Source organism: Ricinus communis, chromosome 4 (assembly GCF_019578655.1).
Source record: "Ricinus communis isolate WT05 ecotype wild-type chromosome 4, ASM1957865v1, whole genome shotgun sequence".
Taxonomy (NCBI): domain Eukaryota; kingdom Viridiplantae; phylum Streptophyta; class Magnoliopsida; order Malpighiales; family Euphorbiaceae; genus Ricinus; species Ricinus communis.
The window spans coordinates 14,116,964-14,133,371 of record NC_063259.1 but is presented as its reverse complement, the minus strand read 5'-3'; the positions used below and the strand labels follow the sequence as shown (position 1 = coordinate 14,133,371).

At 34.0% G+C, this 16,408-nt stretch overlaps 3 protein-coding genes across 10 annotated transcripts; 1 reads left to right on the top strand and 2 right to left on the bottom strand.

The window, feature by feature from the left end:
* The first annotated feature begins 1,529 nt into the window (after window positions 1-1,529).
* LOC8279015 (transcription factor GTE1) lies at window positions 1,530-8,500 on the top strand. Of its 2 annotated transcripts, XM_048372743.1 has the most exons (9): window positions 1,530-1,686; window positions 1,908-2,036; window positions 2,237-2,452; window positions 4,755-4,832; window positions 5,956-6,180; window positions 6,316-6,414; window positions 6,646-6,704; window positions 7,529-7,679; window positions 7,818-8,500. In XM_048372743.1, exons 2-9 carry the CDS (start codon window positions 1,908-1,910, stop codon window positions 8,061-8,063), a joined length of 1,203 nt encoding a protein of 400 aa, XP_048228700.1. In that variant the 5' UTR covers window positions 1,530-1,686; the 3' UTR covers window positions 8,064-8,500. The 2 variants fall into 2 exon arrangements, with proteins under 2 accessions (XP_048228700.1, XP_048228701.1); XM_048372744.1 differs by lacking the exon at window positions 4,755-4,832.
* LOC8279013 (methyltransferase N6AMT1) lies at window positions 6,288-15,642 on the bottom strand. Of its 7 annotated transcripts, none has more exons than XM_048372745.1 (3): window positions 15,520-15,642; window positions 14,202-14,993; window positions 6,288-6,309 (listed from the first exon to the last, which is right to left on the bottom strand). In XM_048372745.1, the coding sequence occupies exon 2, from the start codon at window positions 14,987-14,989 to the stop codon at window positions 14,213-14,215; it is 777 nt and encodes a 258-aa protein (XP_048228702.1). In that variant the 5' UTR covers window positions 14,990-14,993; window positions 15,520-15,642; the 3' UTR covers window positions 6,288-6,309; window positions 14,202-14,212. The 7 variants fall into 7 exon arrangements, with proteins under 7 accessions (XP_048228702.1, XP_002532710.2, XP_015583036.1 ...); XM_002532664.4 differs by lacking the exon at window positions 6,288-6,309 and adding an exon at window positions 12,269-12,709; XM_015727550.3 differs by lacking the exon at window positions 6,288-6,309 and adding an exon at window positions 12,269-12,666.
* LOC8279014 (pentatricopeptide repeat-containing protein At3g57430, chloroplastic) lies at window positions 8,443-11,952 on the bottom strand. The gene has a single exon (XM_015727559.3). It carries the CDS (start codon window positions 11,275-11,277, stop codon window positions 8,644-8,646), a length of 2,634 nt encoding a protein of 877 aa, XP_015583045.1. The 5' UTR covers window positions 11,278-11,952; the 3' UTR covers window positions 8,443-8,643.
* Window positions 15,643-16,408: the final 766 nt, after the last annotated feature.

Genomic DNA, 16,408 nt, shown 5'->3' with positions numbered 1-16,408 from the left:
CAGTGAAAATATAACAAATTAATATGTTAATTATCTCAACTGTTAAAAAAAAAAAAAGAAAAAAAAAAAGACACCTTTCGTTCTGTATTAGGGTTCTTTATCTTGTCACTAAGCTTTAAAATATGCTATTCTTTTACGACCAAGTGGATAATCGCCGCCTTAATACAATGTTTGATCAAAAATTATGAATTTTGGTAAGTTTTATAAACTTAATCAATCTAAGATGTATTTTATTTATTTATGGGACATATTCTTGTTTTGTTTTGAACTAATAAATATTAAATTGTTAATGATATTATCATAATATTTATTTATTGATATTGAAAATATAATTTAAAATATTAAAATATAATATTCAGAAATAACAAAAAAGGCTTAAACTACAATAGACCCTTTCATAACTAATATATTTAGTACATAACCAATTATTAGATATTAAAATTATTAATTTATTAAATTTATAAGGAATGAAAATTAAAATTAATGTGAGACTATCTTATTAAATTAATAATATTTGAAAACTTAAAATAGTTATTGACTAATATTCTCAAACCATATAGTGTTATATAGGTTTAAAATCAATAAGTTACTATATGAAAAAGAATATACATATTTAATTTATAATTTATAATTTAATAGGTGTAAAACTATTCAAAAAAAATTTATAGTGTAAAAGTGCTTTTTATATCTTTCTATATTAATAGAATATAACTATTTTTACTTGTTTATATTTTAGTTCTTCTTAAAAATTTCCTTTAATAGTAATAATATAAGAGATTTTTATTAAATTTTGTTAATTATTTAATAATAGAACCAAATATAAGAGAATCAATTATATTTTATTTAAATATAAATCTTATTATCAACCCTTACTCATTTCAAGTTTTGCCTCAATCTTTCTTTAGACTTGTATAGTTACAAATAGTTGTGCTTTAATCTCTCTTGATATATATTGAGATATAAAGTTTTTAATATATATATATATATATATATATATATATATATATATATATATTGACATATATACTATTTTTGACACATGATATATTTTTATAATTTTTTATTTATTTATTTGATTAAAAAATTATATTTTTAATTAAAAAATAACTTTAATTATAAAAAATAACATATTAAAGCTTTTTAATTAGATAATAATTTTTATTTTAGAAAATAGTATTTTAAATTTTATTTTTAAATATTATATTTAAAAATTAATCTTTAATTTATATAATATTTTTTAGAAACCGTTATATCAATTTTATTTATAATATTATAGAATACTGAAGATTAGTTGATAAATATTTTTAAAATAAATTTTATATTATTATATTTATAAAATTTTAAAACGTTTCATTAAATTTTGTTTATAAATTCAATTTTATGATTAAAATAATAACAATGTAAGTTATTAAAAATTTTAATTTTTTTTGTTCTAAGTGAATAATTATTTTATTCTATTAAGAAAAATGGGATGAGAAATAGAGAAGGAAGTCCAAGCCCAATGCAGTTGAGCAAGGGGACAATGAAAAGCTATAAAAGGCCCAAATCAGAAACTCCAGCTAATGGCATGGCAGCCACTCTTTGCATCCAATTCAACCACCACAGCACCACCGTTCTCTCTCAAATTTCAATTTCGACACTCTCTGTTCTTCCAGCTCTTGCCCAGTGGATGCTACTGATTCCGAGGTACTGCGTACATTACCAATTGATAACAATCGCTGCTTAATTCTATGATTTTTCTTTTTCTTTACTGTCATAGCCATTCTATGCATTTTGTTTATAATTTTTAGGTTAAAGAACGAATTGATAATTGATCTTTATTTTCGATCTTGGCGAAATCTCGTATTGGGGTTTTTTTGTTCTTTTTTTGGGTTAGTGTCATAACTTTACCCTGTTTTTATTATCAGATGGAACCAATAATCATATTCGATCCATATAATAAATATGTTAACCAAAGGAATGATGAAGCTAGCGATGTCTCAGAACTGGAACGTTTTAACCGTTCCATTGATGAGTTGTTCTCAAAAGTTCATGAGGTCAGTTCTTTTACTTGTCAGTTTTTATATTATAATCTCTTTTTATGGCTGCTTTCGGTCTATTACTAACATTTAATGTGAATTTGTTTGATGAATAAAATAATTCATGAACTTGCCAACAAGATTGTAATTTACTGTGTGATCATGATGGATCTGTATGCATGTATGTCTGGATGTTCACTTGTGTGTTTTGCTTGCAGCTTGAGCAAGGGGTGAATTTAGTTGAACAATTCTACATGACTGCAGAAAATAGCCAACCAGACAATCCTAAATCTAGCTCAATTATGAAGGATAAAGTTAAGAAAAAATATTTGACCAACATTGAGAAGGAACAGCAAAATGCATCACAAAGCGAAGCAGCTGCTGAGAAGAGAATGCAACAACTTATCCACCAGTTTGCAGGAATTTTTTATCAGGTAGTATCAGCATTTCTACTGCCTATTTGAATTTCTGTTTCGTATTAGGTTGCAGCTACTTATTTTGCAGTGGCATCCAATTATAAATGTTGCATCAAAATGACTTTAGATACGTTTCAATATCTTTTTTTCGCTTTTGATTTTTTCTTTATTATGAGCTTACATGTACTGTAATTTATTAGTCATTCATTTGAGTGTGTGGGTTCATTTAGAAGGAAGCTGATTTTTTTGGCTGAGATGAATACTTCATTCATGAAGTATTTGATAGTCATTTTTCACCCATGAAATAGGATTGGTAATATGTTTCTCTTGATTGCTTAGTTAATTTTAGTTTAGGAAAGGTGCATTTTTGCCCCTAATGTTTGGTGTGAGGAATGGACTAGCCCTTGAATCATTTTTAGGAGTGAATAAGCCCTTGAAGTGATAAAAACCTAAAATTTAAGCCCTCTCTTTGTGTGGACTTTAAATGGTGTTAACTTATGTTAACAGCTGCTGATGTGTATATAAATGGGTCTAACTAATTGAATAAATGAATTTTAATAATTTATTTTATTATTTAAAAAAAAATCTTATTTTTAAAGTATTAATTAAAATAATAACATTTCCTTTCTTCTTCCTTATAATTAGCACTCTTTCTATCTCCTCCCATTACCACCACTGACTCAAATTGCTCTGACAACTCCCTTTTTTTTTTCTCTCTGATTCAATAATTTATATTGCCTTCATCTACTTCACTTATTGAATTGCCACAACAACTAATCGCTAACAGTAAAGTCAATATGATCGAATTAAGTATGCAAGGGCTGATCAATTGAATCAACGGCTGAGGAGGATTCACGCCCTGGCCATTCTGAAATTAAATCAATGGCTGTGCGGTTTTACTATTGTGCATAAGATTCTGTCTACTATCACTGTTGATCTTTTTGAAATAAAGCTGTATTTGAGGATTTTAATTTGACAAAAAAAAAGAGAAGGGCATCGAAATTGAGTGGTTGGAGATGTTAGATTTTGGTGAGAATAGCTTAGGTGGTTTGTTGCTACGTTAAAAGCTGGTAAGAATAGCAAGAATTTGGAGGTGGGGGACCCGTATGGTGCATCTCTATGATTGCATTGGCTTTATGTATTCTTCTCTTGCCGTTGTAGCATTAGGTCTTTTTGATATGCAATAGCCAAGCATAGACTAGATAGTGGATGGACATGTAATGTATATGTGTAATCAAGGATTTCAACCCAAGTTGTGGTGGCTTTGGCTCAAGACTCTGTTGGTGCTTTGATGGATACAAATATTCTTCCTTGTCCATGTCTATATATGGAGTTTCCTTGAGCTCTAGTTTGGTAAGTGCAGAAGGTTAAAAATTTACAATAATTTGTTTTATCTAGCTTTTGCTCTCAAAGTCAAATGACTTTATTGAACTTCAGTTTAAGGAGTTTGTTTAGATCGTTGTATGATTTCAATCCATTTTAATATTGGATTTCATTTGAGACATTTGTTTAGATTGTTGTAGGTTTATTGAAATTAGACCTTTCTTGTTTTACAGAAAAATTTGTTATTGATGTTGGTGGTGGTAGTTGTGAATGGAGAGACGGTGGTTGTGGTGGTGGTATCGTAGTGGTAGTGGCGGCAATGATGATGGATGGTCAGGATTACTTGAAACAAAAGGAGAAAAGAAGTTATTGTAATTCTTCTTTGTTTTATTTTTAATGGAGATTATTTTTTTATCTTTTTTTAATATATTAAAGGACATTAGTAGTCAATGGTTTATTAGCACATCAGCTGTGGCGGTACCTGTCAATTGCCACATCATTTGGACTTAATGATAGTTTAACTTTCTGTTAAGATAGGGCTTAAGTTTCAGGTTTTTACCATTTTAAGGGCTTTTTTGCCTTAAAATAGTTTAAGGGTTAATCCATTCCTCGCACCAAATTTTAGGGGTGAATATGCACCTTTTCCCTTTTAGTTCTGTTAGGGTTGGTGTTCCTTAAATGTAACAGTCGTTCTTTTTGTGATTTTGTGACTTCTATCAGTTAATAAGATTAGTTTCTTCTAGCCTAGGTTATTTTGTATGGTATTCCTCTCCCTTTCTCATGAATTTTTTTTTTGTCTGATTCAGCTCTTTTATGCTAGTGTTGAATCTCTGTTAAATGCATTTATGATATATGAGGCCTTCATGCAAATTACAGTCCTTTTGCAATATTGAATGCATGATCACAAAATGGCATTACCAATTTGATAAGTTTCATCAATCTTTTGATCCCCTAACCCTGTTGAATGATTTAATTTTTACACTTATCTCTTGGTCAGATCACTCAGCACAAGTGGGCATGGCCTTTCATGGAACCAGTAGATGTAGTACGTCTTTGTTTGAATGACTATTATGAGGTAAAGCTTAATGCTATTAGTAAAAGCTACCAATTAGAACAACCCACCTTTACTGTCAGCTATCATTCCTCCCTTATTGTTATTTGTCATTTTTTCCCGTTAATAGTTGATATGGTTTCTATAGACTGAAATGTAGACATCTCCAGCTATGTGTTGTATATGAGTGAATGGTGAACCCCATAAATTTGTACTTGTTTGACACTATAACCAAGAGCTTTTCATCATAATGAATCCAGTTGTTATTATGTGCCTGCATTGTCACATATCAGTCATGCAATGCTTTAATAGAAACTAAAGATTTATAAATAAAACAGAGTTACAAGAAAGAAACACAATCAAGTTTGGGATTCAGAGGGAAAATGGCTACAGGACTCTCAGAACCCAACAGCCAAAGAAACTTACATCTTTCTCTATCAGAACAACATTGATTGCCTCAAAACTTTTGCAGCATCAATGGATATTAATCTCATCAGGCCTATGCATGCAGGATGTCATTAGGTTGCAAATCAATTTTTTTGATGTTTGTGCAGTTGATTAGGAAGTGTGGAAAAGAAAGAATTTGGGGCTATTTTGGCTGTTTGCTTTCAGAATTATGATTGGTTGAAGATTTTCTAAATCTTTTTGTGCATTTTATTTGGAAAATGTTTTAGGTTTTGGCTCCTATGGTCTTTTGGGTTTTAGATTGTCGGAGGTTTTTCTTTTCCTCATATTTTGTTTTAATGTTTTCTTCTATTGCAATCTTATATTTGTGAACTTTTAGTAAATTAGCTGCGCCTGGCATTGCTTTTTATAAATGTAAGTTGGACTTAGGATAGGAGCTCTTCAGCATGATGTAAGTGTTGACAAGAAGAAAATCTAATATTTTAGTTTATGGATCTTGTCATAATGGCTTATAGTTGGTGGCTCTCTATAAATCTTCTTTTTGTTCCCAGCACCATCCTTAGCTCTCTACCAGGGTGCATTCAGGTTCTTTCAAACCCTACAATAAGTGGGTTAAATTTTTGTCTATAACATCAGTTTTATACATTTTCTAAACGATAGTAATTCATTGCACATCGCCATTAGTCTTTTGTTTTCTTTTGGCATGTCACACAAATTGACACTTTTAAGGTTGTGATACCAGGTTATTGAAAAGCCAATGGATTTGGGCACGATTAAAAATAAAATGGAGGGTAAGGATGGCACTGGGTACAAGAATGTCCGGGAAATATATGCTGATGTTAGGCTGGTTTTTAAGAATGCAATGAAATACAATGATGAAAGAGATGATGTCCATGTAATGGCTAGAACTTTGTTGGAAAAGTTTGAAGAAAAATGGCTGCAGCTTTTGCCTAAAGTTGCTGAAGAGGTAAATCATTACCATTATTGCAGTACAGTTTCTTTCACTAGAAATCGCTTGATTTTTTGTATTTGATAATTTTCACTCTCGAATCTTAGCTCATGCAGATTCTTTGATAAATTCCAAATTTTTAAATGCCTGCAGGAAAAAAGACGAGAAAAGGTTAAAGTGGCAGCACAGTCTGCTATTGAATTGGCTCAAGAGGTGTCACATGCAAACATGGCTAGGAATTTAAACAATGAGGTACATCAAAGTTTAAAACTAAGAGCTTTTGACAAAGCAAACAGCAAATTGTACTAAAACAAAGCTTCATGAAATTATTATTTTTTTTGCAAGTATCTTATTTATGGAAAAAGCAACATTCCTAGCCTTCAAATACCAAACCATGTTTCCTTGCTTGCTCAAAAATCGAATCTTATATGAGAAATTTTAATATGTTTGATGTTCTGAACCATATGTCTCAAATCGTTTCAGCTTTCTGATGTTGATATGCAACTGGAAAAACTCAGAAATATAGTAGTTCAGAAATGCAGGTTTGTTCCAAAACCCATGTAATAATTTCGCTTTCCTACTGTATTACTTTGAAATTTAGTTTTGTTGATTCAAATGCAACTTCACTAGAACTTTTGGTTATATTCAATCTGCATTTTTATTGTTTCTTTCACCTTTTACAAAGCGGAACTAATTTTAGGTTCTACCTTAGAAGCTTGAATAATTTGATGTTTTAATATTAATGGGAGATAGTTCATGGAGATAGCGGTTAATGGAGGACAAATCTGAAGAAGCCACAGGGGAATAGCTTTTGAGTTTATGGAAGCGGAACAGATGAGAGATGGAGGAATAGAATAGAAGCTCAATAGCTTAATATATGGCCGAAGTTTCTTTAAATGTCAATTCATGCAAGTAGAATCATGTTTCATATATGTGTGCCATTACATATATTTTGGAACTTTGCCTAGTGGCTAAAATAAAAAGATGTATTAGCTGATTATGTATTGTGATATTTTCTGACTTACTGTAGTTGCATTAGGGGGGGAAAGGAACTGGAGTGGAGAAAATAGTAGGTGTGCACCTTTCGAATCAAATCAAAGTACTCATATTTCCTTTGATCAAAGCTTAGACAATAACTGGATCAAATAGAAGTTTATACAAAGGTTAAAACTCTGGTAAACACTTGATACCAGCGAATCCCAAACTAGGAAATTTCTTAACTAAGAGTAAATAAGCAAGTAACTTTGTGAATAAGAAAATTTCTGTATATGCATTTCTATGGTTGATGTGTTAATGTGCAACTACATTTCGTTATTCTGTTTTCTCTTCTTAACAACCAATTCTAATGTGGCAATTATTGATACAGGAGAACATCTGTTGAAGAGAAAAAGAAACTAGGCGCAGCTCTCACTCGGTTGTCTCCTGAAAATCTGACTAGGGCATTAGAGATAGTAGCCGATGACAATCCAAGCTTCCAAGCAACAGCTCAAGTAGTGGACCTTGACATGGATACTCAGGTTGAACTTATTTCTCACTCCCATGTTCGGGTCTTGATTATGTCATTTACTATATTTAGAATTTTAATTGTTATTGATTTGATATGGCTATACTGACTTATCAAGAAATGCATTATTTTAATTTTCTATTCGATCCAGAGTGAATCAACTTTATGGAGGTTAAGGGTTTTTGTGAAAGATGCACTAAAAGATATGGGCACAAATGCCATGGGCATGGGTGGTAGCAACAATGATGAAAACAAGGACAATATTAAGATCAATAACAAGAAGAGCAAGAATACTGCCGCAACTGCCACTAACAACAACAAAAGAAGAAGAGAGATTTGTGATGCTATTACCAAGACATCTGCGAAGAAGGCCAGGAAGACCTCTGTTATTTCATAACCTACAATTTCTGGACATTTGGCTTTCTGTTGTCTTACTTCATTTGAAGCTAACGAAACTGTGTGGGTCTGGGAAGTTCTTGAAAAGCTATATATCTTTCAGTAGCAAGAGCAGCTGACTGATACGTGAAGATATATCGTGCTGATCCTTTCTCCGTTCACGCAAATTATAGAGCAATATGCATTTGGGTGTTTAGATGCATTTGTATGCTCCCTTCAGTTCTTAGAGGTGGAAATATTTTGGCGGCAACCATGTATATAGTGCCTTTTGATAATCCTTTGATGGCATGGGAAAAATACCAGAAGATCCAGAAACTATTCAGCTAACAGCAATTGTAAAGGATATTTGAAAAGTATACAACTAATTAAATATCACTATCTGTAGAGATCTTCTAGTGATTTCTCATTTAGAAAAATATACAGCTTTTGCTTTGTACAGTTTCTTTTCTCGAATTATTATATAATTTCTCTTCATACATTTTATGAACAGTGGATAATGCAACACATTCTACTTCCAAAGGATATTAGAATAAGGAAACGAATAGCTTGTTAGCATTGATGCATTCTGATGGAGCTGATTTTCACCAATAATCCCCACAAGAGCAGGTTCCATTCCTGAAGTGATGGAACCTCCTTACATCTCTAAGGATGATCTCCCTATCCATTAACTTGGAGATGAATTTCGTAGCGGAGTGGCAGTCATTACACACTCGAAGATTCTTGGCAACTCTGATGGTAGTTCCAGGAGGAGTGTTTAGTATACCAAAAGCTATTGCCAACTTCTCACTGTGTCCACAGAGTAAAGTTTCCTTCTCCTTCTCATCAAGATTGTGTAGTACACAAGAAGTATCAGGTACGTATCCCTCCCTTTTCATCCTTTCTGACAGGGCCTCAAGAAAATCATGGAGTTTCTCACTCTGTGGATGTAATAAATCCCCAGCTAAAAACTTGTGTATCTCATCCCCATATTCGATCCAACTACAGCCGGGTTCTTTCTTTACTCCCATTTCCTTCATCTTCCTCCTAACATCCAGTGCCTTGTCCCACAGTCCAGCAGATGAATATATATTAGATAGTAGCACATAGTGGCTAGCCACATTTGGTTGCAACTGTAGGAGGTTTTGAGCAGTAATTTCCCCCATTTTTACATTTTGGTGGATCCGACATGCTCCTAGCAAACTACTCCATGCTCCTACCTTGTCAAAATCAGAAGGCATGGTATTAATGAAGTCATATGCTTGCTCCACTTTGCCTGCTCTGCCAAGTAAGTCCGCCACACAAGCATAGTGATCTGGACCAGGTTCAATCCCATGGTCATCTTTCATTCTATGAAACAATTTCAGGCCCTCATCTACCATTCCCGAGTGACTACAAGCAGCTAAGATTGCTATCATGGTAACTTCAGTAGGCTTTACTTCCCCAACATTATCTCCCTTGGCTACCATATCTTTAAACAGTTCTAAGGCCTCCTCTCCATTCCCATGCATCCCATAAGCCATGACAATTACATTCCAGGTAATGACATTTTTAATAGGCATTTGATCAAACACTCTCCTTGACAAATTTAAGCAGCCACATTTTGCATACATATCAACTAATGCACTTCCTACAGTGACTTCTGATGCTAATGCATTTCTAACGGCATAAGCATGGATCTCTTTCCCCTTTGCCAGTGCTGCCAGGGAAGCACAACCGGGAAGGACAGTCATTAGGGTTATTGAATTAGGTTTAAAACAAGCTTGTTTGTCACCATCATGCTTGTTAATACCTTCATTTGCATGTTGCATCTCATGAAGCATAAGAAGTGCATCATTGTAACATCCAGAAATAACATAACCAGTTATCATTGTGTTCCAAGAAACTATATCTCTAACCTCCATGCTATCAAATATAGTCTTTGAAATTTCCATCTTCCTCATCCTGGAGTACATATCCATAAGTGCATTTTGCACATATCTATCCCTTTCCAAGTCCCTCTTTATCACATACCCATGTATGCTTTCTTTACTAAAGAATGATTCACAGCGCGCACTAGCAGGCACAATACTTGCCATTGTGGTTGTATTGGGACAAAGTCCAGCAACAGCTACCATTTCAATGAAAAGCATCAATGCCTTCTCATCATGCTCATTTTGTGCATAGCCAGCAATCATAGCATTCCAAAGGCCAGTTTTCCTCTCCAAGATACCATCAAAAACTCTACGACCACTTCCAACCTGTCCACAATTGCAATACATGTCAACTAAAGCACTACCCACAAAAGAATTCTCAATCAAGTCACCACTTCTCAAGGCATATGCATGAATTTCCTTCCCAGTACCCAACATCTCCAAGTAGGAGCAAGCAGGAAGAACACTTGCAAGTGTGACCCCATCAGGTTTAACTCCTTCAAGAACCATATATCTTAAGGACATCAGTGCTTCCACAAAGCGTTCATTTTGGGAAAATGAACTTATCATGGTGTTCCAGGATATCAAATTACGATCCTCAAACAATTTAAATAAAAATTTTGCATCATCTAGCCTACCTAGATTAGCATACATAGTCATCAAAGCATTGTTGGTGAATGTACTCCAATGACCATTTCTAAAACAATACCCATGAATTTGCTTCCCAAGCCGCAACCCCTCATGCTTGCGTAAATTAGAGCAAGCTATTACCGGGCTCACCAAAGTAAATGAACTGGGCTCCAAATCCTCAGCCAACATGAATCTAAATGCCTCTAACGCAAGCTCCCACTCTTGAGCACGGCAAAATGCAGAAATTAATGAATTCCAAGAAACTAAGTCTCTCTCATTAATTCTATCGAACACCTTATACACATCATCTAACTCTGAACACTTGCCATAGAAATTTACAAGGGAATTAGCTATGGCCACGGAAGATGATTCGTACCCATATTTGACAACATGGGCATGGATCTGTTTTCCTAAATTTAAATCCTGAAGGCCAGTCACAGCCTTCAAAACAACCGGGAAGGCATAACTGTCAGGTGAAACACCAGAAAGAATCATATCAACGTAAGTGGAAATGGCTTCACGGAATAAATTGGAGCGAGTGTTAAACCGAAGAGATTCGATCCATGAGGCCTGAGAGCGGGACTGGGAAATGGGTTTTGGAGGAGAATGAGAGAGAAATTTCTTTGTGGGGAGTTCGTGGGTTTGAGCAGAAGAGGATAAGATTGGAGAGAAAGGTTGGAGAGCGTGGGAGGACATCTGGTAGTTAATTCAGTTGTGAAGATTCTGCGCTTTCTCAATATTACAGGCTGACCCGAATTTAGGGGCGGGAAAAAGATGTGTTAGGGTGGCCACAGCTGGTTCGGAGATGGAACTGAACCGGCTAAAACTCGGACCAAAACAGGAACTATACTGGTCCAGTCCTGGTTCGGACTGGAATCATTGGTTCAACTCCAATTCAAACTAGAAAAATCTAAACAAACTATCTTTTTAAATATTTTTTTTATATTTATTTTCCAGTTTAATAGGGGACTAGAACACTCCGGTTTCAAATTGGCCTTCCTATGGTACAATTCCAGTCCACCTGAAACCAGCGGTCTGGTTCCAATTTCGAACCGGACTGTGGCTACCGGCCAACCCATAAGTTGCATATATCTGTCTAATTTCTGTCTGATTGTTTGGCTCAGATTCTTTCAAGTAAGCATTCGACTCTGGACAAAATTTTGGAGATTTACTTCAGATGGGCTTAAAATGCCAATATGTCACTTCTATCAGCATATGCTACTTATGGAGATGGATAAGGAATTCCCCCTGTGCCTTCTCCATGTTTTAAAGGGAAGGAAAGGTATAAAACAAGCTTCCACAAGTGTTAAAACATAAGATTATAAACATCCTTCATGCATATGAACCATTGAGTTAAGATTAAGTTTAGCTCTAATAATTGGTAATTAGTTTGTGGATGTGTAGATCTCTGGACAGAGTTTAAATTGGTTAATTACTTTTAACATGATACCAGCAAACTTTTTATACAGAGTTACAGCAAGAACTCAGTGCTCTTGGATGACTCTCATGAAAGAAGTTGATTTACAGAAATCACCACTAACCAAAAGCAAATGTACTGACCCTTCAGACTAGCATGACATCAAGCTACCACATTTTACAGCACTTACTGATGTTGGAAGCTGGGATCTCACCAAATATACCAGACAGAAAAAGTAGTACTGGAAAAAAATAAGACATACAAGAGGCAGACATTAATTTGTTTCTGGTAAATCATTTAGTAGATCATTGTATTTATGCTATGCGAAAAATAAATACTTGGACAAAAATATTCGCCGTGTAGGGAGAAGTGCTACAACTCTGCCAAGTATAATGTTGTACAAGTATTTATGCTTCGAGAAGCACTGCGAAATAGTCTACCTTCAGTTTCATACAGTATGCAGGTGCTTGTAGAAGGTTTTCCCTTTCTCCATTTCCATCACCTATTGTAATCATAATCAGGACTTTATAATGCAAAAAGATAACGAATAGGGTGCTCCTAAATTTGATCACAGTGCACACTTCACCAACACCGACCAAAACTTCTCAAAAACCTTCGATTTCAAAGAGCAGTCTGTAGATGAAATTCACACCTCAGCTCGGCCACAACTTGTTTCACATGCAAAAATGGTTATCACAGCTTTATCTTTTCCTGATCAGTTTCAGACACTCTTAAGTAAACATGCAAGGAATCAGGAAATAACAATAAAAGGAAAACAGGTTGTGGAATTGAACACTGTATAGAAAATAGTTCAGTTTTTGTACTCGGAATTTAGTTCATCTTATGCAATACAGAGACAGGATAGACAGCAACAAAGGAAAAGAACACTAGGGTGTGAAAGCATAATCCTGAAGAACTGACCACTAATAAAGCTAAGCATAAGATGCCCTTTCTTACATAACAATGTGACAATTGCCTCAGTTGTAACTCAACATATTTGAGGTATAAGACTTTTTTCAAGGGCTGAAATAGCCATGTTTGCAATGCTTATGCCTGCAACAGAGATAGCATTAGTAAATACTACATCTCATTAGAGTGGGAATCAATCCTCTGGTTTAATGTAGGTTATCTTTTCAAAGAGTGGTTTTTGAAACCCTCTCGTCACTCTCTTGCTTGACAGTGAGGGAACCTTAGTACAGCAATTTACCAAGCAGTTCTTCCTGCAGCGAAAGAGATGAAGCATCCAATTTCATGCCTCCATCCCTATTAAATGGGGTTGTCCAATTATTATCATTTTCTAAAAGAAGCCCTTATCTAACAATCTACAAAGGAAACACGCATAAAAATCACTTGAAAACTCATTTGAAACCAATCTGATCCAAGCTCATAAGGATTTATTGCAGCCAGATTTTCTTTTGTGCGCTAACTAAACCATGTTTTAATGAAAACACAGACCACAGGCAAGAAAAAGTTCAGGCATCATAAGATAGTGAATGCATGATACTAAAGCGCTGACATCTGAACCTGGCCAGTGATTTTAAAACAATATTGTTCAATATGATCCATGATATCAATAATATTGAAAGTACGCTGTTATCAATCTGACTTCTGATATATGCAAAGAAGTCGTTTGGAACTTTGGTCAGAAATCAACCACCAGTACATGTGAGACGGATGCATGAGCTGAGCTTCCAATGTCATAGACAAGCAAGGAAACTATCCTCCTTTAAGTCATAGATGAAGAAACTCATTGAGACCTATATGCTCTAAAAATCCATGAAGGAAGGTTTGAAAGGGCCCTGGGATTTGATCTCGAACAAGCAGGCATGCAAAATGGTCCCATGAAAAGTAAAGTATTCATATGGCAAAATCAGTTCTCTCACCAACACTTTTTAAATAAAAAATCACTTTTCCCACTCAAAGCAAAACTAAACAATTAAGAGAAGTGAAAATATTAGCACTGAAGATAGGTAAATAAATGATAAATAGAACAGCTCAGATATTAAACAAGGTTCAGTCAGTAGTGCAGCTTAGAAGTAAATAATGTAAGCATCCACTATTTTCAACAAAATTATGAGCTTTTCCAGTAGCAGAACACTTTGGCAGCAAAATAGAAGTATACAGGAAGAGAAATTTCAGGAACAACATGAAAATAAACAAAGAAATAGAAAATAATGATAGGAGGCAAATGCATATATCTTACCTTTTCATTGATCAGCTGTTGCTGCTGCCATTTCTCCAGAATGATAACTGAGGAAGTTGTGAAACCAGTGATTCCATGACCCTTTCAGGAATAGTTTTGTTTGTTGTCAAGGTTTTCTTCGTATCGAATTGAGTGTCAGAATCCCGCCAAAACTTGATGATATGAAGACTCTCTTCTTCTGTTGACCTCTGGACAACAATTCTAGAAGCGTAACCCTTCTTTCTCATTTTAAGACATAGTTGTGAAGGATCATTGCATGTAATAGTGACCATGTACAACCAGCCTTTTTCAGACAAAAGACAGTCTGCAACATGCAATATCCTATCAATAACTTTCCGACCATTCTCGCCTCCAGCCCAGGCAGAGGCAATCCCTTCACAACCCACTTCATCTTCAGGAGTTGGCACATAAGGTGGGTTCACAACCATAACATCTACCATCCCTTGCAGCCGCTTTTCCAGCCCAGATGCAATGTCAGTGGAAATCAACTCAGCATGAACACCGTGTGCTTCCAGTGTCTCACGAGTTACTCTCACGGCATGAGGATTAAGGTCAGTGGCAATATAGTAAACCCCTGGAATCTGCTGCCTAAGCATAAGTGCCAGAGAAGTAATAACATAACCACTGCCGCAACCCACTTCAAAACATACTTTAGGATTATGGTCCAACAGGTTAATTCGATCAGCTAGAAGTGCATCAACTAGCGCAAACGAATCATCACATGGCTCATAAACCTCAGGATGTGAACTCACAAGACGAATTTGAGCTATTCTCGAGGACATTTTCATATACCTAACAGAAATCAACCAACTAATCCATTCAGAGAAAAATGAAGAACATAAAAAAAAATCATGAAACATATCCCGAGTTTGAAATTTCAAGTTTCATTTTTTATCCTTTTATTATTCTTTCTTTTCTTATGTTTGGTCTGGCTGCCAAAAATTACAATCTTAGTATGCATACATTCTACGAAAAAATTGAAGTGAATGAAAGGAAAAAAAAAAAAAAGAACCTCACTGTTCATAAACATTCAACAAGTAAAAATGCTATTTTAGCTAATAGCATTTGCTAGCAATCAACATATATTCAGTGCAGTTACAATCAGATTTATACATGATAACAGAGAAGAACACAACACAACACAAAATGTTAACAAATTTAAGACTTTTTCAATATATATTATAAATGCGTAGCAATAGAGAAAAGGATCGAGAATAAGGAACGAAACATTGAATCATCAAAGCTGTAACCCATAAAAATTAATCAGACTGGGTAAAGAAAAAGTTTATATCTTTGGGGATTGAGATAACAAATTTACCTGTATTGTGTCGTCTTCTATCTTGGCGCTAACTACTGCATATTATGGATTCAACTAGAAAGAAGGGATTAAAGAATTTTGTTACCTTGCAATTAAGTCCTAAAATATATTTTCTTCTTGCAATCAAATTCTCCAAGTAACGATATATTAAAAAGGACCCACTCTACAATTTTCATTTTACTATTCAATCCTTATATTTTTTTTAAAAGCAATTGTACTACTATTTGCTTTTTATTTTATTTACAAAATAGCTTATAATTCATCAAATTCACATAATAATTAAAAAACATATAATGAAAAGATAATTTAAATTCTTTCATAAAATATTTATCTTAACAAAATTTCCTTTCATCTAATTTCTAGCTTTTAACTATTTTGAAATAAGTTGAGCTACTAATTATGATACTACATCTTATTGTATATTTTAAAGTCATCACTTTGGAAATTAACTTAATAAACAACTATATAAGTTGAAGTAATGAGCAACTATTTATTTAATAATTGGTTAATGTGTTTAAATCAAATATGACTAATTATATATAATTATTTAAGATATTGTAATTTGTTGTTTAAAAGGGTCCATAGACTAGTTAATAATTATTATATATTAGTTTAGAATTTTGTGTATATTATTCATAAGTTGATGAGTTATTGAATTTTTTAGAAAAGCAAAAGATAAAAAAAGAAGGCATATATATATATATATATATATATATGAGTGTAAGTGGTTAAGTTCATTGGCTCAAGTACTTTGTGACATTATATTGTAGCTTGGCAAGGAAATTTTGAAGCATGGGTATAGGACCCTTTACACGGAAGACCTATTGCTTGTGCAATTTGAGATTCTCATTTTAGTCAATCAGCCATGAAAGCTTTTACTCGGAGGGGT